Below are 24,407 nucleotides of genomic sequence, written 5' to 3'. Positions count from 1 at the left end.
CTAGGGTCAAATAAAAATTTAAATAAGAATTAAGTTAATTGATAACAAAAAGAAATCGATATTATTTTTCATCTTAGTCGTATGATCTTGTTAATCAGAATGGTAAGTATATATATATATATATATATATATATATATATATATATATACAAAAGAAATGAATAAAATTTAACTCTTCAATACAATGATATAACATGATCTATATTAAAACCTAATGAATTTATTTCATTAGATTGTGATGTATATTATTGATATCAACAGATATAAGTAGTATGTATCATTAATTAATGGTGAAATACTTCGTGGCAGAAGATTAAAAGAAAGATCGAAAAGAAGAGAACAAGAACAGTGAATGATTGGTGTAGAAACGAAGGAACTATAAAGTCTGATTTCAAACCTGGAATTGCTTCCAGGTTTTCCATGGTGGTTTAGCTTCAATTGACTCATGATCTGAACTAATAAATTGACTACAATCTCTACAAAATATAGTTCTGATACTAATCAACATATGCTCCCTAGTGTCTGGTTTCCAGCGGTATATCCTGGAGTTCTAGTGAGAAGCAATGATCAGTGGAGTTCAACCAGGTCTGTTGTGAGATAGTAACTCAATGAAGACAATGGTGGATGTGTTGTTCGATTTCGTGGACTACTTGAAGTTAGACATTAATACCGTTGGATGCCAGCCGTCTCAGTGGTCTAAAAATTAAGCGCTTGCGCGCGAGACTGATAGGTCCTGGATTGGAATCCCGCGTGGTGGGATCGTGGATGAGTACTGCTGAGGAGTCCCGTAATACGACGAAACGGCCGTACAGTGCTTCCAGGTTTTTCATTATGGTCTAGCTTCAATTAACCCATGATCTTAGCTATTGAAATTACTGCAATCTTCACAAAACCCCTTCTGATACTAATAAAGTTTGAGACAATTGATTGACATAATGCAAATGATTCTTATATTTTACTAAGTGATTCTGTAATTTTTTATCCAAATACATTCGATTGTCCCCACTTGTGTTCTCATTCATTACAAGATCACCTCAATATTTTTTGATTATATTTAATAAAGTATTATATTTTGAAATGTTGCCATTTAGACAGATTCAGTGATAAATTTTCAACATTTCATTATCTGAATGAAACACTTCGTTTAAGTCATTTTTATTCTTCATATGAGCTAAGTTTACGTCGGATATACAAAGAAGAGATTTCGGTGACTTGGTTGAGAATAATTCTTCTTTGATGGCATTTATTTTTCTTGTATAGTAGTAAGTGGGTTTTGATGGTTCATTCACATAAAGACTTACATATCAGTACGTGTGTTTTAATTCCCAAGAAAATTAATTTTCCATGGAGATTCAAAAACTCTTCCACCACAGTCTTGTTTTGAGATGTGTTAACTATGTGTTACAGGTTACCATCAATAACTGACAATGTATGAAACGTACTAATGAATAAGTCGAAACTAACCAATTCACACTCAAATACATCTCAGTGCTAACTGATTACTGTCGACCACGTTCACTATACGATGACCGAGACAACTTGAATCAATTGATAATTACTGTTCGCAAACATGATCTTGTTAAATTACATATCCGAACGTCAGAATGAAACAGAAAACAAATATATTCACTAAAGGGTGTATTGTTTTGTCATTTGAGTTAAGGTATGCACATTTCAAATGAGTTTGGTTAGCTGCAGTACAATATGAACCGTAATACTACCTGAAGTTTCATTAACCGATTGCAATAAATTGAACCATTTAACACATAGCTGTTGAAATGTTTCGAGAAATAATATTTTGTTTTAAAATTAAGAATTAACAACATAATCTAAAGGAATCGTTGAAGAATGAAGGATCCATTTATGGAAAATTAATGGCTGATTTTGAACACACTAGTAAAACACTATACGAATATTCACCAATTTCTTTTTATATCTAATCAGATTCGGTCGAATAAATGAATGAGGAAGATTCAAATGTATGTTCTATGATAAGTCATACCTATGAGTACATTAGATCGTGCATAGCAATATCCCAGACAAAATGTTAAAGGCTTTCGTTCAAAATACAATAAGAATATTACTAAACGTCAAACATGAATAAAAGACAGCTACATTCAATTAACCAAAAATTGTAACTAATGCCGTATACAAAATGACTGTTTGGATATATAAGCTTTGATAGTTTAACAGCGTCATGTACTACACCACTAGCCACTGTTCAATTTTACTGTAATAACCATTGTTTAATATTGTGTTCTGATGGGGACCGATTTAGTGTTTTGTGCTGTCCGTATTTAACGTAGCATTATGAGAACGGTTTAGCTCAAAAAAAGAGTGCATAGGTTAGTACTTGGTATTTCAATTATAAAGTAATATCAACGGAATTTAATGAGTACTGACTGAGATTGAATTTTGATTAACGTGACAAATTGTTTGACAAGTCGATTAATGATGAGAAGTTTCTTTTGAGACAGTTACATGGATCTCGAATACTTTAGCGAATCATTATCATCACGCAAAAGATATGGTCAGCCATCATTCTTCATTAATCAGTCAGTCAGCTACAACTTAGGACCAGGCACATATATGCATCGGTCCAAGTTGCCATACCTCATTAACACAAGATGGACACCGGATTCATAAAAGTAGTTAATTCAGAGGTGGTAATATATAAAAGAAAGATTGCGATAAGGATATGGTACAGGAAGGAAGAATTAGTTCGTAGAAAGAAAGACATGAAGCGATTTTAATCTCCTGGTTTAAGGGAAGACAGAGAGTGTATACACCGATGCCATTGTGATCGATTCTGAGCCATGTCACCAAGAGTCTCCAACCATTGGTTACGATAGTCACGCGGACCCCAACCAAGTAGTCTGCATCTACCAACATGGCTCAGACTAGAAGTTAGTAACTTCAAGCACTGATGCCACGTTTTGATTTGGCTGCCCCTAACTTTCTTCCAACCATCCTGAACACCGGTCAGCATTGCACGTCGTGGTAATCGGTGTTCAGGCATACGTAACACGTGGCCCAACCATCTCAGTCGATGAAGATTTACAACCTCATCAACTGATTTACCATCATTCCCTAATACTCTGCGTCTAACCTCACTATTACTTACCCGGTGATCCCAACAGACGCCAGCAATATTTCTAAGGCATCTGTGATCAAATACTAGTAACTTACGAGTATCTTCTACTCTTAAAGGCTATGTTTTGCTGCCGTAAATTAAAACAGAACGGACTGCCGCGCAGTATACTCGTCCTTTGATTGATCGCCTTCGCTATAGGTGACGTAAGTTGGCAAAAGCCAAGCGAGCTTTTCGAATCCGTGGAGATTTCGTCAGACACCAACCCATTAGGGTTGATCAGACTTCTAAGATAAGTAAAGTTGTCAACGAGTTGGACTACTTCACTCCTTACCCTTAGTTCAGGTGTTGACGCAGACCAGTCCTGACGCAAAAACTTGCATTTAGAGGGAGAGAAGCGCATTCCAAACATTAGTGGTGGAATAGGATTTCCCATGAATTGTTAACCAGTCACTTGTATTTGATGAAGAGATCAATATTATTCGCAATGGTCATTAGTGTTCCAATACTAAACCAACCAGCACAGAGAACCCGACACTAATTACGTATACTATCTTTTCTACAAATGTTCCTCATCATTTTATTACTCATCTTGTAAATAGACATTCTTCGAAAAGAACGCAATAATGTTCTATACAAATACTTGACAAGTAGCCAAAATAAATCAACTCAATGAAAATAGTTCAAATGTGCTTTCTCTCTCTCATTTAAACACCATAGCTGTTTACTGACTATTTACTGATATTCGATAATGGCATACATCTCTATTTAAACAGTGTAAGAGGGAATTTGTGAAAAGTAAATTCACTCTACTTAAAACAAATATATTCATTCAATATAATTTTTTCGAGACAATGAGGTTCGTTAAAGAATTCTTGAGAGATTGAACAACTGAGGAAACAATCTCATTATTGTATTGTGTTTAAAGTTTATTTTTACTGGACATTTGTTCTCTATATCTAGTGGAACGTAAACGTATGAAATTTCTACATGAGAAATACAACATTTCCTTTCTATGAACTTTCTACTTTGAATAAGAATGCAGCGTGGGTCAATGAAAATGCTACACAGATAGATGATGATTGGATAATTATAATTCTTTTACAGATTCGCATGTGTTATAATCTAACCATTGTTACAAACTTACGCATACTTTAATCAGGATATTGATTTACTTTAGCAATCTCACGGTCAGCGTAAATATCTGTTGTTGTCCAGTGCAAAATCATGCATGGAGGACAGCTGACAGATGCATTCTAAGTAAGGACCGGAGTCAGACAAGGCTGTCTACTTTCCCCTTCCTCTTTCTTCTGGTGGCTAACTGGATTATGAAGACCTCGACATTTGAGGTAAAGCACGAAATACAATGGACAGCTCAGAATCAGTTAGACGATTTGAACTTTGCAGAAGACCTAGCCCTCCTATCCCATACACCCCAACACATGTAGATGAAGACAACTAATCTAGCAGCAGCCTCTGCATTAGTAGGCCTTAACATACACAAAGGAAAAAACAATATCCTTAAATGCAACACGTAGAACACCAACCCATTCACACTTTTTGGCGAAACTCTGAAAGATTTGGAATATTTCACGTACCTAGGAATCATCATCGATGGACAAGGAGGACCAGATGCAGACGTAAAGATGAGGATTGGCAAAGCAAGGACGGCATTCCTACAATTGAAGAGCATATGGAACTCAAAACAACTGCCAACCAACACCAAAGTCAAAATCTTCTATACGAACGTCAAGACAGTCTTGCTGTACGGAGTTGAAACGTAGAAAACTACTATAACCATCATCAAGAAGGTAATAAGTATTTATAAATAGTTGTCTACGCAAGATACTCAGCATCCATTAGTCGGATACCATCAGCAACAGCCTTTTGTGGGAGAAGAAAAACCAGCTTCCAGATGAAGAGGAAATTAGGAAAACATGTTGGAAGTAGATAGGACATATATTACAGAAATCATCAAAATGCACCACGAGACAAGCCCTAACTTGGAATCCCGAAGAGAAACGAAGAATAGAAAGGCCAACGAACACATTACGTCGGGAACTAGAAGCAGATATGAAAAGGATGAGTAGCAACTGGAAAGGATTTCCCAGGACAAGGTTGGATGACGAGTGCTGGTGAGCATCCTATGCTCCTCCACGAGGAGTAACAGGCGAAAGTAAGTCCATTTGAATTGTACTTAGTATTTACATGATTATTGTAATTTTTTACGAGAACATTCTACTTGATATATATGAAGTCTAGAATGAAATATTCTGCGTGGTTTTAGTGAATGTGTTGCTCTACTCATTCCGCAGCTTCTTATACTTTATAATTGAACCATCGTTATAAACTTATACAGAATTGATCAGGATATTAATCTATAATCACTATCTCGTCTCCAGTCAAGACAAATGTGAAATGTTTTCATCTGATAAATGATTTCAGATGGAATCCATTTAGCATCTCCATATAAATACAGATGATTCCTGAAATCATCTGTGTTTTTGAAATTGAATAACAACACGTTATTCTTGAAATATTTAGGTTCTGCTTCATTGTTTAACACAGAGTTATTTGTGGTCAAAATAAAAAAAATATTATTTAGTTTAAAGAAACAACAGTTTGAGTTTTATGACATCCAATCAAATACATCTGTGAAATGGTTGCCGTAAAACAAATTTTATTGGTGTACAGGGAATGTGAAGGGTGTTATACGCTTCTAATTTACCTTGTCCTCATAAATGGTTACACTACCGAACAAAGTGTCATGATAAAAGCACTCTGTTTTAACTTCTTTCATTGACGGTAAGTAGTGTTGAAGTGAGATGACGTTTGTAATGTATTCTTTATGTCTCATTGATAGAAATATTGTATGATAATAATGTAATGGTTGATTTCTCGCAAATGGCTAACATTTAAATAAAGTGAAATGTTTACATACGGCATAAATTGGTAAACCCTGTTCTACTGATTTCTGGTCATCGATTCGGTGTGAAATAATGACTACATTATAACGTTTTACTGGTGTTGACTTGTGGAGATTTTGTACCTCTGGAATGCGAAGGTTGTCACAAAGAAGACAGCTGGATAATGTTTCAAAAACCTGGAAGATTTAATAACTGTTCTGCTTCAACTTCAGTATTCCAAGCTTTCCCGATCCAGATAGAAATTTCAGGATCTCTCGGTAAACACATAAATTATTGATCTGGTTTATGTCTAACAACAATGAAATATATGTTCAAACTGAATAGATCCATACTAGATTGTCTCAGTGAACAAATACTGTGTGAGAACTGCCATTTTTTGTAAAGATATATTAGTTGGTGTTGAAATTATGATTGGCTGCATGTGAATTCATCTAACTTGAATATGATGCAGTTGTACGTACATTGGTCTAGATGAAAGATTGGGTGTGTGTGAAAATGAAAACTGTTGAATACTGATTCCATAGCTTAGTAGTATTCTTTTCATGATACCTAAAGTTCGTGAGTTGATTTTATTTGAAAGTCCTCGGTGTGTACCACAAATGAATCTCAATGTTTATTTCATTTTTGTATTGGTTGTTTAAATCCTTCCCATTGATGTTTGAACTGCAATTGATCAGTCTCTTATTGACATATTTGCATCCTGTGCGGATTACCCCGATATTGCCAACAAGTCACAAGCACTGTAAACAGAGATGGATGTTCTGGATTCTACTGTTTACTGATCCTCACTGACTTTCACATACTGACATTCTATAGTGAAAGTGACTGAAAACTATATTATACGAAATACTAGAAAATGAATTCCTCACTTGAGATCAGTAAGCAATGTTTAGTTTTCAAATATCGGATTTCGTAATGTTTTTACTGAGGTTGATCATTTGTACGTTTTGAAATTACTATCGATCGTCAGTATGGGGATTCGTGGAGATTGTAGTATCTCAACAGTTGACTTCACTAGTCAATCTAAGCTAAGCCACTATTGGAAACTTGGAAGCACTGGACATGTCCTTTTGTCTCAGTATGGGACTACTCAACAGTATGCATTCACGATCTCGCACTCGAGACTCGAACTAGGAACCTTCGGTCTCACGCGTGAACTCTTAGCTTCATCTTTCAATATCGTTGCTAGATAATTGGTTCACATTCAGTAGGGCTAGAGCTCAAGGAATTACCGCTAGATATAAGCCAATGGTGCGGATATTATTATGATTATCACTATTTAGAGTTAAATATCTGTATCCCATTAAATACCTTGAATTTAGATTCTTTTCAGTAAATTTATTGAGCAATTACTTTTAATTTAGTATGAGAAATGTTTTATTACATCATCATGATTATTCATTATTTCATATTTGATAGAATTAAGATTAAAAGTCTTATTTATGTACTATTATCTTGCTTTTAATGTCAAATTACAGTTTTCCTATTGTTTTAATTCATAGTCAAACGATACACAATATTAATTGAACAGGTTCGTTCTTAATTAACTCATACTCTTCCCATTATCTATACTTGATTAAAAACTTTCAAGGAAAGTTTGTTCTGTACAAAAACAAGTTACAATCATGTATCAGGATAGGTTTATGACATAAGATAGTGGTTGGAGGTAGTCAACAGGAAACCGTGAACCTAGGATTCTTGCTACTACTTGGCACTCGTCAGAAAGATGTACCTGTAATTCCCTGACGGATTCGGTCTCCTGTCACCCAGCTTCACAGTCAAAGATGTTACCATTGAGCTGTCCGGGCTGCGACTGAGATCCCGTAGGACTGAGATGTACTTACAATTAATTGATCACTGGGTGATGATCGATCTCATGTATGTCAGATCCTTCTTAGTACAGATCGAATACTATCGATCAAGTTACAATGTTGCCGCCGGTCTATGTGACTTGACATTACGTGCACTATTTTGAGATAAGATGGTGGTTGAAGGTAGTCAACAGGAAACCGTGAACCTAGGTTTCATGCTACTTGGCACTCGTCAACAAGGTGTACTCGTAATCTTGAGGGAATCGGTGCTCCTTGACGGACTCGATCTCTTGTCACCTAGTTTCACAGTCAAAGATGTTAACACTAAGCTATCCGGTCGGCGACTAACATGTTCTTTATTATATGTGTGACACTCAAAGAAAGAATATTCAGATAATCAATTCAATTGAATTATATTTCCTCTCTTAGATTCATTGAATCAAAATCTATACATAAACTTTTATATACAAAGTGGGATGTATACATATAATAATGAAATTAAAAGAGAGAATTTGTAACAAATGGCTATCTATTTTACTTCTATGTATCATAATAATTAGCTTATGGAATATGGCTTTTCAGTTTTATGTAAAAACTATTGATAATTATTCAATACGGTTTTTTTCAAATATTCCAACTGAAAATTTAGAAAAATTTATTCCTGTAAGTTATTGTATAATATTTGAATAATAACTTATCTTTAATTTATCATACTACTAGAGATTAAGCATTCGGGTAAGTTCTGGGTACGAATCGCGTGAGACAGGATCATGAATGTGCGCTGTTGAGGAGTCCCACAATAAGACGAGACGGCCATCCAGTGTTTTGAGGTTTACCATGGTGATCTAGCTTTAATTGACTCATGATCTCTACTAGTGAAATAATATTCAGTTAATTAACTGAATTTTAATGATTTAAGGAAAAATATATAATTTCCTGTTACTATTATTATTATCAGTTTCTTAATAGTTCAGTTCATGAGTCAATTGAAACTAGACCACCAATGAAAACCCGGAAGCACCGGACGGTCGTTTCATCCCAGTGTGGGACTTGTCAGCAATGTGCGTCCACGATCCCGCTTCGCAGGATTGAAACCCAAGACCTATTAATATTAGTCTAACCTTACTATTATTACACTATCTGAGAATATGCATTTAGAAATTATCATCAAGAAATGAGTGAGCAACTTTATTATTAGCTTTATTCAGTAATATATTTTTGGTACACTATAGAATTCTCAGCACAAAGTATTTCAACAAGTTTCCGTTTCATACTTCTTGATCGATCCTGACGATAAATATTGAGTGATAGCTAGTTAGAATATAGTAGTCCAGTCAATCGACATCTAAATAATGTAAATTCTTTTTGTTGTATACATATTGTCAGCAACCACAATATCTCTGATTAGTCCTTTTGTAACTTGTACAACAGAAGGTTGTACAGTTTCCAGAAAAGTAACTGAGTAAGTTATATGATTAATAGCCATAATGTTGTAATATAATAAACAAAACTAGATAACTTATTGAAATATCTAGATGGCAGGAATAGGTAACCCAGATTTTCAAGCAGGCCAACATTGGTAATGTGATCATGTTTGAAATGGTATTATTAATGTTAGCTTAACCATATTATTATTACACTATCTGAGAATATATATTTAAACATAATCATTAAGAAATGAACCAGAAATTTTTCTTAACAAAATCGTTTTCAGCTAATATATCCAAATAAATATTTGAAAAATAAATAAATTTACTTTTCTAATAGTTGAATTTATGAGTCGACTTAAGCTAGACCACCACCATTGAAAACGTGAAAGCACTGGGTTACCGTGTCGTTCTAGTATGGGACTCCTCATTAGTGTGCACTCACAATTCCACATGAGGGACATTTATGTAAAAATAATTATCACAGGAGTTCATTATCACTTAATGGGGTTTCTAGTTTTTAATTATTGAATGTAGATAATTATTCTTCGTTGATTTATGACTTTTTTTGAATGAATATTTCGACATTGCTTGCAACTAGAAGTCAGATACAAGTTGTACGTTTAATATTATCACTTAGATTCAGATCTCGATACTCGCATTAAAATTTGAACATTATACACTTGGGTTAGAATTTGTAACGCCATACACCTTATTCAATAAGTATGATATTTATGAATTTATATCTTCTCATTGTGAAAATTCAAATTGTATTTGAATAATTTTCACTCTATAACATGAGTTCACTTAACTTAGGAATGTATATCAGTGAATTCTAACACAGTGATCCTAGAGTATCTTGCTAGTTATGTAATCTTCATTTGTATACCATACAGTGTTGTATTTGCACACTACTGAAAAATCCTTGCCTGATATAAAGTTTGTGCATTATTTTTCTTTTGGTGGTTGTGTCGTTCAATTTTGTGGATTATTTGAAGTTAGACATTAACACCGTTGGTTGCCTGCTAAGTGGTCCTACAGGTTAAATGTTCGCGCGCTAGACTGGATCGTGGATGTGCACTGCTGAGGAGCTCCACAATAGGTTTTCAATTTTTCTTTAATCGACTATAGATCTTGGTGATAGCTAACGCTACTTTTGGTTCGTAATTCATATATATATTTCAATAGTTGAGATCATGAGTCAATTGAAACTAGACCGCTATGGAAAACTAGAAACACCGGACGATCGTTTCGTTCTATTTTTGAGCTCCTCAGCAGTGCACATTCATGACCCCGCCACTCGGGATTCGAATCCAGGACCTATCACTCTCATATACGAGCGCTTAACCACTAGACAACTGAGCCGGCTGGCATCCAACCAGCTAATCCACGAAGTTTATATATATATATATATATATATATATATATATATATATTTATATATATGAACTCTGTTTTAAAAGTTGATTATTGATAAAATGAATTTGTAAATTAGAACTGATAACCTTTAACATTTATTGTTCTAATCGAACTGCCAATTAAATTATTTAACTATTTAATAAACCAACAACTTTTAGAAATGATAGCCCGTATAACTTATGTTTATGCAATCTTTATTAACAGTGTAAATTATTTTAAATACCAACATTATATTCATTATTACAGTTTGTTTGTTATATGCTCCTTAATCATTCATCTACCGTTATTTGTTGTTGTTGATAATATATTCTTATTATAGGAATGTCCAAAATATATTCGGAATCCAAGTAAGCAATGATAATAATTTATTAATCTATGAATTTATATATTTAGTCATTTAATTTGTAATAATTTAACTACTATATGTATTCTAGTTATTATTGAAAATAATCTTTTGTTTTACAGAAATTGAACAACTAAGCTTATCATTAATAATTTAACTTCTATGACTGAAAATCTATTTGATCTACAATGAAATCACAATTGATTCATTATTGGTAATAGATATTGTCTACTTTCTAATGTAAACTGTCTACATGCATTTCATAGATGTATGAAAAAATTTGGCATTCTCTCGCTCCCTCCCTCTCTCTCTCTCTCTAGTGATAGTGCTTACTTTAAAATAAATCAATTGACCAAGTTTTTTGCCACGAATATTGATGATTTTGTTTTAAATCTTTTACTATTTTTTTTTCACACTAACTCTTTAGTTGGACGTAGAAAAATCACCATAGAAGCACCAACATGGTCTGATATAGTACGATTATATACTTTGTCAACTGATATAACATCATCGACAACTTCGGTTCGTAAAACGTTTTTTAAATTAATAAAGCCTAATAATATGTCAAAAAGGGATGTTGGACTTTGGGGTCCGACTGACTGTAAACCAGATGAAAAATTGGCTATCATTGTTCCTTATCGAAATCGAGATGTACATTTACGTCTGTTTGTAAAACATATGCATGAATTTTTGAGAAGACAACAATTAATGTATACGATATTTGTGATCAACCAAGTAAGCTTGTATGTTATAGAGATATATATGATTTGTTCAATATATATTATTGTTTATGAGTATGATTTTCACTATCAGTTACGTTTTATACTTCATGAAAATATTTATTCTTATCAAGAATTTGTTCTTTCTTTCATTACTTGATAGTTCTAGGTTTTGCATTTGTTAGAGTTACTTCCGATTGAAAATTATAAGATTGTTTCTTTCAAAAAGATTGATTGACTGGACTATGATATTGTGTTGTGTGCTACTGATGTCGACAAATATAAGTAGTATGTATGCTCAATCGAAAGTGAAATACCTGGCAAGAGAAAGTTAAGAAGATCGAATTAAAGGGAAACAGAACAAAGAATGATTGGTGTGAAAACGAAGGAACAATGACGTTTGAAACAATTGATTGACATTTTGCAAATGAAGTATTTATTTTATTGTTTCTCAGATTTCACTAAGATATTCTGTATTTGTTTGTCCTCATTGGTGTTCTCGTTCACTACAATATTATTGAATAACTAGTAGAAAATAGCTAAGATTTCAATTTCACCATATAGTTCATGATGTCACGTGATAATTTCACCGACTAAACAGATGATTTCATCATTTTTAATGAGTAAGATTTTTATTGTTTGGTGATTCACTTCCTAGTTATACTAATACTATCTATTAAACGAAACTATTATGTTGTGAAGATTGTCAAGTTTTTAACTGAGATCATGAATCAATTGGTGTTAGACTATTATTTAAAACCTGGAAGCACTGGGCAGGCCGTCTCGTCCTAGTATGGGATACCTTAACAGTGCGTATTTACAATCCCGCACACGAGACTCTAACTCATCATCGGTCTCCTTTAACCTCTAGGCTACTGAGCCGGTATCCAACGGTGTTAATGTCTAATGTCGAGTAGTTCATGAAATCGCGCAGGCGCCTTCCATTCTCTGAATTAGATACCTGTCTCTACCTGACATGGATTAGCTCCACTGGTCACGGCTTCTCACTGGAACTCCGAGAATTCCTTCACGAAGCCAGTTACTAGTGAGCACATGGTATTTATCGGTATAGCGGTTGAAGCTAGACATTAACATCGTTGGATACTGGCTCAGTGGTTTATACATTAAGCAAGATAAAAAAAAACCTAAGTTCGAATCCCGCGTGCGGGATCGTAGATGCACACTGTTAAGGTGTCCCATACTAGGACGAAACGGCCTGTCCAGTGCTTCCAGGTTCTCAATGGTGGCCTAACATCGATCGATTCATTTTCTCTATCAGAAAAATATTTGATAGCCTGAAAAAAATTCTTTATAAAATTCGTTTATTACTTCCCTTCATAAATTAAAACAAAAGACATTGTCGAACTCATTGAATGCATGATATTAGTTTGTTCACTCCTTAACCTCATAGAAGTTAATCACATGATTGGATGACAAAATTGACCAGAAATTGATTATTAACTTACTTTTATTGTAGTTTGTAAGCTTTTAAGTTCATGCTATTTTCACTTTTCATTGTAATATAGAAAACAATCGCTTTGGACTACTTTTCAAAACTAGTATTTTTATTACACATATAATATTCATTAGAATTTTCCAGCTTAAGTCATAATATATTGTCATCTACTATAAACTCTATTTATTCACTGATGAACAACTTCATTTCTAATTTTCACATTTGTTATTATTTTAAATTAATTTTACCTATTCAGTTCTATGCAACTTGAAAGAATGTAACTATTTACGATGGATACATTATGATTCTGTATTAAAAAAAACACATTATAATTCTCCCTTTGCTAAAACCAATTAGGATTAGATTTACAAATATTGTTTTGTTTCAAATGTATTAGATTTTACAAAAGATCTGATAAAGGTCATTTAGTCTAAAACATAGAAACATTATTTATAATTTATAAGCAAAGTTGGATAGTGGCTAGTAATGGTATTCAGGACACGCGTTTCGTCCTATTTGGGACTCGTCAACTGGATGTACTTGCACCTCGGGGTTGATGTTCACTCTGAAACTCAACCCAGTAAAGTTTGCTTCAAACGTCATCGTGTTATCCACTTAGCTACTAATTCCTAATAGCCAACTTGCTTGTGCAATGGGGTGAAGTTTAAATTCACTTGGTATTGTTTGCTTGGTACTGGGTTCGAGTCCCTGAAAGAGCATCAACTCTGGGATGCAGCTAAATCCAGCAGACGAGTCCAAAATAGGACAAAACGCGCGTCCTAGATTCCACTGCCAACCACCATCCAACTTTGCTGATAAAGCTAGTGACTTGAAGCAATATCGAGGCAGCCCGCACAGGATGCATATATGCCAATAAGAGACTGATCGAATGCAGTCCTTAATAATAATAATAATAATAATAATAGGAAAATACAAACAAACAATATCAAGTGAATTATTTATAATTGAAATAGATTTTAGGTTGTGAGTTTACTTAATACAACATTATGATATTTAGATAACATTAAAGTAACAATCGAAAAAGTCTATTTATCATGCTGTTTTCAAATTATTATTCCCATTGATAACCAATAGATAAAAAAGTGATACTTTTCCGTTACTACTTCAGTCCAAGTAACTGTGATTTTTAAGTCAATGAAGGATTCTCATGTTTTGGATAAGCAAACGGGAGACTAAATTACAAATATTCAACTGCACTGGCTATTCTGTCTAGCTAATTCCTCTTTTCAAGTAATATTACATGAGATTATTTCAAATATAATTTTCACATGTAATGGCTTCTCTATACTCGGCGCCCAATTTCTGTCAAACTGTTCGTTCTAATCTTGACGAATATTCGTATAAATTACTTGGGATGTTTTTAGTTTTCACTTTAATGATGTAACACTTGACGTTTTTGTTCTTATTATGATTAAGTATCCGATACAATGACGTTTTCAAGTTCAAGTAGATTGCATGCCCACTTTGACTTACTATTGCTGCCATACACTGAACATACAAACACCGATATTTGGAATAAATCGTGTATTACTTACTTGCTTACGCCTGTTACTCCCAGTGGAGCATAGGCCGCCGACCAGCATTCTCCAATCCACTCTATCCTGAGCCTTCTTTTCTAGTTCTATCCAATTCTTGTTCATTTTTCTCATGTCTGTCTCCATTTCCCGGCCTAATGTGTTCTTTTGTCTTCCTCTTTTCCTTTGGCCTTCAGGATTCCATGTGAGGGTTTGTCTTGTGACACAGTTGAGTGCTTTCCTCAATGTGTGTCCTATCCACTTCTAGCGCTTCTTCTTGATTTCTCTCTCCCTGGGATCTGGTTTGTTCTCTCCCACAGTAGGTTGATGCTAATAGTATCTGACCAATGGATCCGAAGTATTTTACGTAGACAACGGTTATTGAACACTTGTATCTTCTGGATGATGGCTTTCGTAGCCCTCCAGGTTTCCGCCCCATACAGTAGAACTGTCTTGACATTTGTATTGAAAATTCTGACCTTGGTGTTGGTTGACAGTTGTTTTAGGTTTCATATGTCCTTCATTTGTAAATATGCTGCTCTTATTTTTCCGATCCGCGCCTTCACATCTGCACCAGATCCACCGTGTTCATCAATGATATTGCCCAGATATGTAAAGGATTTTACATCTTCCAAATCTTCTCCGTCAAGTGTGACTGGATTGGTGCATGCTGTGTTGTATGGGAGAATCTTGCTTTTCCCTTTGTGTATGTTGAGACCTACTGCTGCTATACTGGTCGTCTTCTCCGGTCTTTACTTCGAACGACTTCGTGAACTGTCCTCCATGCATGATTTTGCAGTGTAATCCATCATATGAGTTCTGTATGATATTGACTATCTTCTGAGGCACGCCGTAGTATCGAAGAAGCCTCCATAGCGTTGTTCTGTCCACGCTATCAAATGCTTTTTCGTAGTTAATGAAGTTGATGTAGAGTGACGAATTCCATTCAATTGATTGTTCTACAATGATCCATAGAGTTGCGATTTGGTCTGTACACGATCTAAACTTACGGAATTCTGCCTGTTGGTCTCGAAGTTGGGCGTCTACGGAGTCCTTCATTCTGTTTAACAATACCCTGTTGAAGACTTTTCCCGGTATTGAGAGAAGGGCGATACCCCTTTAGTTATCACAGTTGCTGAGATCGCCTTTCTTTGGTATCTTAACCAGAAGTCCTTCTTTCCAGTCTGTTGGTACTTGTTCCTTATCCCAAATCTTATTGAAGAGAATATGGAATATCTTTGTAGTTACTGCTACGTCCGCTTTCAGTGCGTCTGCTGGAATGTTATCTGATCCTTCTGCTTTGCCACTCTTGATTTTTCTAATGACCGTGATGATTTCTTCAATTGTTGGTGGGCCAACATCGATTGGGAGGTCTGTGGCTGCTGCTTCGATGTTGAGTGGTTTCAGTGGGGCTGGTCGATTTAAGAATTATTTGAAGCGTTCTACCCACCTGTTTCGATGTTCTTCAATGTTGGTGAATACCTTGCCTTCCTTGCTTTTCACTGGTCGTTCTGGTTTACGGTGATTTCCAGAGAGTTTCTTTGTCGTGTCATACAGTTGTCTCATGTTCCCTTCTCTTGCAGCCTTCTCCGCCGTCGTTGCTATTCTTCCACATATTTACGTTTGTCAGTTCTGATGCTTCTTTTCACTTGTTTGCTTACTTCTGCGTATTCAGCTTGTGCCTTGGCTTTCTGTGCCCTTGTTCGGCTGGTATTGGTTACTACCTTCTTTTTCCTCCTTCCTTGAATCTTATCCAGTGTATCAACAGTTATCCATTCCTTGTGATGGTGCTTCTTATGGCCCAGAACCTCATGGCATGTTGAAGTGATTGCTTCTTTGATCCCCTTCCAGTTGCTCTCCATAGTAGTTCCTTCTCCATTGAGTGGATCATGAAAGGCCTAGAACTTGTTGCTGAGAACTGTCTTGAATTTGTTGAGTTTGTAAGTATCCCGAAGAAAGGCCGTATTGAACTTTTGTGATATTGTCCGTCCCGTTGTCCAGAACTTCTTGAGTTTCAATTTCATCTTGGCGACTAGCAAGTGATGATCTGATGCTATATCAGCTCCTCTCTTGGTTCTCACGTCCTCTTTAGTCCTCCTGAACGTTTTGTTGATGCAAATATGGTCGATTTGGTTTTGCGTGGTGTGATCCGGTGAAGTCCACGTGCTTTTGTGAATGCGCTTATATGGGAATATGGTGCCGCCCATGACCACTTTATTGAAGGCATATAGGTTTACAAATCTCTCACCATTTTCGTTCCTTTCTCCCAGTCCGTGTCGTCCCATGATGTCTTCATATCCAGTGTTGACCGTTCCAACCTTGACATTGAAGTCTCCCATCAGAATGGTCAGGTCCTTTGTTAGGCACTTCTCGATGATTGACTGCAGCCTATTGTAGAACTGATCTTTAGCGTCTTCATTGTAGTCGTTGGTAGGCGCATAGCATTGGATGACGTTCATTGAAATGCCCTCTTTCTTTGTTTTGAAGGAGGCTTTGATGATCCTTGGTCCATGAGATTCCCATCCTATAAGTGCATTTTGTGCTTGTTTGGACAGCATCAATGCTATTCCTTGTGTATGTGGGGCATTTTATTCCTCATGGCCAGAGTATAGCAGAAGCTCCTCTGAAGTTAGTCGTTGTTGTCCAACTTGCGTCCAATGTGTTTCACTGATCCCAAGCACCTCTAGGTTGTATCTCCTCATTTCTGCAGCGATTTGGAAGGCTCTCAAGGTGCCCCACATTGTACGAACATTCCATGTACCTAAATAAATGGTTGCTCGAGTTGTCAGAAGGGGCATCTGCCTCGTGACTTCCGAAGGAACTCGGCTTTCATCACGAGGCGTCATAACTCTTCTAAATGAAGACCTTCTAAGTCCCAGGGCAGAGTTTAAAAGGTTTGAATAATTTTTTCTGGTTAGCGTTTTTTAGCGAGTTAGTTTTCTACGGGATAGGGTCACTAACCCCATGCCCAACCATCCTCCTCTATCCGGGCTTAGGACCGGCAGTAATCCCCGGAGGGACTACAGGCGGAGTTAAATCCTGTATCACTGTCCCCAATATTTTTATACCTATATGTATTACCAGAATTTTACTGAGTACTGCTTAACACATATTAAAATTTCGTAATACACCAATGAACTGTCGTTATAATTTTGCTAAAGTGTACTGAAATTTGTATTTCTTTTCATGATACATAGTGATTTTGTATAGCTGCTTTTCAGGAAGGTGCATCTAAGTTTAATCGCGGATTACTACTGAATGTCGGATTCATTGAATCCCATCGAGTTGCATATTTCGATTGTTTCATATTTCACGATGTGGATTTATTTCCAGAAGATGATAGAAATATGTATCGATGTTCTGAACAACCAAGACATTTAAGTGTTTCAATAGATCAATATAATTATCAGTGGGTAAAAGATCTTTAGAGTTTCAATGATAATATATTCATTCTGACTGATAATTGATTCAAATTTGTGATGTTCTTATCCGGATCACTTCTCTGATTATCATGTATGGACTTGTTGGTTTTTGTAGGTAAATGAACAATAATTTAGGGAATACAAGTGAATTTCTGAAATTGATCAAACGGCGACATGATGGTTGCTTATTTAAAATTGATCAATTAATGAGTGGTATCCAATATTATAATTATCTAGTTACTTACTGCATATCAAATTCATCCCATTCGGTTGAAAAATGCTTCTAGCGTGAGTGGCTGGACATCGTGTACACTATGATTAGATAATAGGTGGTTAGAGGTAATCGACAGTAAAAATTAATAATGGGGACTAGACTAACATGACTTGGGTAACCAGTGAGGGATGAATTAGCCTAAATATCTTGCTTTTGAAGCAGGAAATTTGCGGTTTGAGAAGTTCAATGATAATATCTCAAACTGTAAAAGTGATTGATTGTAATTGTAATCTCACTGGGAACGTGATTTCCCTCAATTTTCGAAGTATATTCTATCGAGTACCTAATAACAAGCAACGTAGGTGTAGGTTTCTCTGGTGACTACCATCGTTTATCTAACGCGATTAATTATACTCTTATTAAATGTATTTATGTACCATGGAATATTGCTATTTTGAAGACTTAAAAAACGAAGTTTGCACTTTCTGGTACAGGTCAAAATAACAGCTGGTAATTTATGAGAATAATACCATATCTTCATTAGCACTCTAATTCACTCTTTTATCAACTTATCCCCAACTTATTAACCACTGTATAGAAGGTGGGAGGTAACCAACTTATATGTTACACAAATCCCACAACTCTAGCTGATAAAGATTCAATCACTTTTACAGCGCTACGACTAATTGCTAAGTTGTTTAAACTTTCAGTAGTGTAAGCAACGTAACTGAGTTGTTAGGACAGTTGGTTAATTTAAAGAATAACAATCAGAAATTCAGTAACAGTTAAGACTTATCAATGAAGATAATACGAATAACCAAAAACATCTCTTTTTAACTTGATCAAGTGTTCCGATGTTGACTATTATGACTACAAGACAAATATGACTGCCAATCTACTGCTTACCAGTCAATGAATCACTGTTTAGATAGAAGTTGAAATACCCCCAAATTGTCCCCAAATATGATCCTAGTCAAACATTGTGAAAATGATTTCAAGATTTACTGTTGATTATTCATTTGATTTTCTGGTTAGTGTTTTGTTTTCTTTACGACCTTTTATATTTCAAGACTGATTTATCAGGAAAATTTTGGAGGTGTAATTGCCATCAGTCGTCAACAATTCGAGAAAGTTGGTGGTTTTTCAAATGTTTACTTTGGATGGGGAGGAGAAGATGATGATTTTTATAAGAGAATCATCTATCACAACTACAGTATTGTGCGCTATCCAGAGGAAATCGGTCGCTACATTATGCTGAGGCATAAAAGGGATTCACGAAATGAACCTAATCAAAGGCGGTGTGTTGGCATTTTGTTTGTAGGATGATGTCTTTTCCTTAGACTTTTTTATATCTTTTGAATCACGACTTCGATCACCTTTAAATTCCAGACTTATATTTTAGTGGCCCATGTATCTGACTCCCTTTTAGATTGTACGAATGTTTGCTATCGCTGATTCTCGTATATCATAGTCGACTTAAATCACGTTAGTCAATAACGTAATTTAGATAAGTCAATTAACGAGAATGGCCTTTGAATACATATATTTTGTATGTAAAGTGAATGTAATAGAACAGAGCAAAATGACACGCAGGGAAGCCAACTCCATTTTAGTCAAGCGTTACTCAATATTTATAGTCAGACAAAATAAAGCTACAGACATGTGATTAACAGGATAAGGAGGGCACACACATATACGCCTATATAAAAACAGTCTAGATTGATAAACGAATAAATAACAAGGTCAAAATATGGCTCAAGTAAAATGAATAAAATAGAATGTCCGAAAGTTAGAATAAGGTATATGGGCTTGCCATAATAACTGACACTACAATATAAAGGTTTTCTTCGGAACGGAACAACTAGAATTCTTGTCGTAAATATTTCTATTCATATTCTTTTCTATGAACCGATCTCGGTAACCATTTTCCGTCAAGGTTTTCTTGAGGAATGCGAGTTCTTCGTTAATGCATTCCGTACTGCATATCTGATGTATTCGATAGCATAAAGAATGGATAAGGTTTCTCTTCCTACTTAACGGAGCCCAGCTATAGTAGTTGGTTAGCTGGCTATTCCATGTTTGTTTTCTAAAGATGGATCTTTTTAAAGAACCATTACTCTTTTTCATCAGACGTACATCGAGAAAAGGGATTGATTGGTCTCGTTCCATTTCTAACGTGAAGTCTATGGAAGGGTGATTGATCACATTTAAATTTCAGACAGAATTTATGACTTCAAATAAGACTGAATCATTAGCTTAAAGGTCTCTTGATGAGAACGATATCATGTGGTTGATACATTATCTGTCCATACTGCTAAATATTCTCAAACAAGTGAATCACCTCAAATACAAAAGTGGATAATCACCTGTTAGGGACGTTAGATCTCCAGAACTCACTTGGAAAATTTGTATTTCTTTTTTTTCCGCCAAAAGTGCTTTTTTCACCTTCATGTCGTATTTCCCACTTGGGAGAATTTTAAATGCTATTGGTCCGTTGTGTCTTTTAGTATTCTATTTTGTAACGCTTCCCAAGGATGGTTTTGTGCTGTATATATACGCTTTGATTAGTGTTTATTGTTATCGCTCGTTCTTTTGGTTTTTTACGGAATATGCTTCCCTGTTCGGACTTCGATTTCTCTCTCTAGTTAGCGGGGCTGGGACGCAACAGAACAGCTAGTTTATTGTTCTTTGGTCACAAGTCTGTGTTCGTTCGCAGACTAAGTGTACTCGCAATCGCTTTAACATAGCATAACCGAGTATCCAAAAGTGAGTCCTTGTGAAATAGATTTCGTGATATTGTAATGAGAAGCCATGGTCTGTCGAATCGATCAAGTAGACAGTAAGCTTGTTTACCATCAAAGACGTGAAGAGATCACAACTTTAATGTACGATTTGACTAAGTTTACTGAAAGATCTATTTCGACTTCAAAAATAATTAACACATTACTTCAAGCTTTTATTATTTTAATTAATTCTAGTACATTGGTCGTCTAACTAGTGATTTATACATTTCGCTTATTCTGTTGATTTATGTAATTTATTTACTTTTTACTTTTTTGTACACAGCTGACTCTGTAAAAATCTCTTTTTAGTATAAGTTTAATTGTTTCGAATCCTTGAAGGCAGATTAACATAGGCATTCATCAATCATTTAATAATGTTCGTATTTTCTTATTCCTTTTCAAATTAGCTTTGATTTACTGGAAAGTGCTGAATCTCGTTTTAACATAGATGGTTATTGGACTTCTAATTACACAATTATAAAAGCACACTCATTATATAATGGTCTCATTTATTGGATATCTGTTGCTGTTTAAACTTATTATTATGTTAAAAAGAGAGATATTTCAAAGTAGGTAAAGTTCATAAACGATTGTTGGTAGTTTATTCGTTAAATGTATGCTGATTTATTTTATGATACACTGAAGAGCGTTAAAATTATGTCAAACTGAATTTAAGATAGGCATACGTGTGAATCTCATTTTCATCTCTAAATATTACTGTCATTCTCATAATCAATCTTCATCTTTTGTTTTCAACTTCTTCTACATTCGTCACCAGAACTAACGATACAAGTTTTTGGAACGTTGTGAAACCACTCTTCAGAATAATATTTTTGATTTTTTAATCTCTGGATCATGTGTCAAACCAGACGACAGGGATTACTAACTAAGATACGAGAGTCTTGTCCCATGTTTGTATAATGTTTCTTCGTAACACAAATACAACATTCTATCACATTAATTAACTTGAATTCTCTTAGCCTGTATGGAGACCTAGAGCGTGTATCTGAAGACACGACAGGAATTTCTCGTGGTCTTGGCTTTGTAGGTATAGCTTTAAGTCTGAAAACAGTCCAGACACTTATTGACTGTATTCTTATCGATAGTTGTTTATGTGTTGTCCTTCTCGATGGGACACCATGAACTTAGAGAAATAATAATAAACGCTGCTGCCCCTACATCTTTTTGGCCTATATCTTCACTGACCGCGGACGAGATATATTTGGAGATGATTCCTACCGAAAACTTAACGGCTTGCTCTGGAAAGCTGCTGGTCAGATACAATAGTCGTTATCGATAGTTTTGACGTCCATGTTTGTGGACTAAGTTCATGTGAATAACAATTGAGTGAGCCCTATAGATTTTTAAAACAAATGACAGATCACGGTGACAGTATACTGTATTTATGCTCAAATAATCGATTATTCTTGACAAGTAGGAATCGTTCATAATTGCTTAGGTTAACTCACTTTTTTCTATTTCATCTTGAATTCCAGTATATGTTCATATATATATTCACTGGCCGTTAAGAGAGTCACGTTTCAAATACATTAACAATAATTTCTTCTTCAATAAAAACTTTGACCACCATAAATGTCTACAATATTAATTCATTTCATCTTAGTTGTGCATAAATGAAGACAAATTATCAATTAATTTCAACAATAGTAATCATATTAAATTCAAAGATCCAGTTGTAACTTAACAGTTTGATGAAATTATCTGCAAGAAGCAATGAATGAATAATTTTTTCTTCATTCTCCCATATCTTTCCATGATTATAGTGAAAGCGACAAGTTGTGATTTCACAATCAATTTCTGTATCTACTTCAAATATAGTTTTTGTACATTGTCAATAGTAAACATCAGTGTGAATCTAAATTTTCGTTTAATTTTCTTCTTTTACTAAGATGTGTCATGTGATATATGTAGATGAATGTAGTACATACAAAGGCATATAATTAATTTATCACAAAGTAGTGAGTGATGTCGAATTTGCAGAGCTTTTTAGTACTAACCGAATTATACTGATTAAGTTGCAATGTGGATGTTAGTGCAAGTGACTCGACATTGGGTTCACCATATTCAAATATTAGGTGGTTGGAAGATGTCTCCAGGAAACCTCAGGTTTTGGTTTCACACTAGTTGAAACTTAGCATCATGGGGTAACCGTAGTCTTGTGAGGACCTATGTTTGTTATGGGATTACGGGAACGCCTCTATGTTGTTGTGAGATTCCATCAGTCTCAACCTCAATAAAATTATTCTTTTTAAATTGTGGTAATAATTCACAATATAACCCGGCTGCATCTAAACGAGTGGAAAAATTGAGGTACGAAGAGAAACAAGTGATGACAGAGCATTTCAAGTATACAGTTATACAGCTTGTTTCTTGTCATATTTAATTATCTGACTGGTATGACCTAAAATACTATTTGTGTGTTAACTAGGTGATATCATTATACAATTCAGACCGAAAATATTGTAGCGGTAAATACATCTCCAAAATGAACAGCTCTATAAGTCTTCGGAATTGATGTTAACCTCATTAGTTTTACTGGATACACCTAACTGAAAGAGCTCGGTCATGCACCCGCACCAGATCACAAGTGAGTACTGTTATGCTCGCTACTTGATTAAAGCAGATTACGGTGAACAAGTACGGCACTCAAACGTATGGAACCCCCACAGTCGCAAATCAGAAGACAGAAGAAAGCTGGAGAAGTGTTTGCTGGGTAGGAATCAAAATGTACAGAAAATCATGGGTGTTCATAAATATCAGCGAATGTTATATCAACATTATCATTCAGCCGATTCGCACAGAGACATGTTATGCCACTGTTCAATGGTATCATGCCACGTTGGTATTCTAGAAAGCCTCACCACATTCTGGTTGGATGGAAACTCTTCGGCGCAGTTACGGCCTCTGAAGGCTCCGCTGTAATTCTTGGAAGCCGTGCCAACAAGCACGGCGTGCTACACATTCCTTGCAACGATTAACCAGCTTAGATCAAACACTTCTCGACATAAAGATAGACTTTCAAATATATCTTCGAGCCCCTTCATTTTTGACTTCTGGTTTGGCTGAGTTGATATTCTTCGATTATGAAGGTGCTACGTGTAAAATCACTGCGAAACTTCTAATACCTGTGAAGTCTTTAGTGATGAAACCGACGTGATCTGACACATCAAACAATAAACTGTGAATCTGTTCCTTTTTTTGAGCACTAGATATCACTTTTTAACTTTATTTTTACACAT

At 35.2% G+C, this 24,407-nt stretch overlaps 1 protein-coding gene across 1 annotated transcript; it reads left to right on the top strand.

Moving 5' to 3' along the window:
- Positions 1–6,650: 6,650 nt before the first annotated feature.
- B4GALT3_3 (Beta-1,4-galactosyltransferase 3) lies at positions 6,651–23,018 on the top strand. The gene is made up of 6 exons (XM_051210361.1): positions 6,651–6,896; positions 10,995–11,022; positions 11,446–11,761; positions 19,435–19,662; positions 21,555–21,716; positions 22,644–23,018. Exons 3-5 carry the CDS (start codon positions 11,580–11,582, stop codon positions 21,679–21,681), a joined length of 537 nt encoding a protein of 178 aa, XP_051070345.1. The 5' UTR covers positions 6,651–6,896; positions 10,995–11,022; positions 11,446–11,579; the 3' UTR covers positions 21,682–21,716; positions 22,644–23,018.
- The last annotated feature ends 1,389 nt before the right edge of the window (positions 23,019–24,407 follow it).

The sequence above is a fragment of the Schistosoma haematobium genome, chromosome ZW, assembly GCF_000699445.3.
Source record: "Schistosoma haematobium chromosome ZW, whole genome shotgun sequence".
NCBI classification, from domain to species: domain Eukaryota; kingdom Metazoa; phylum Platyhelminthes; class Trematoda; order Strigeidida; family Schistosomatidae; genus Schistosoma; species Schistosoma haematobium.
Note: the sequence above shows the minus strand (reverse complement) of the source record. Positions and strands in the feature narration are given on the sequence as shown.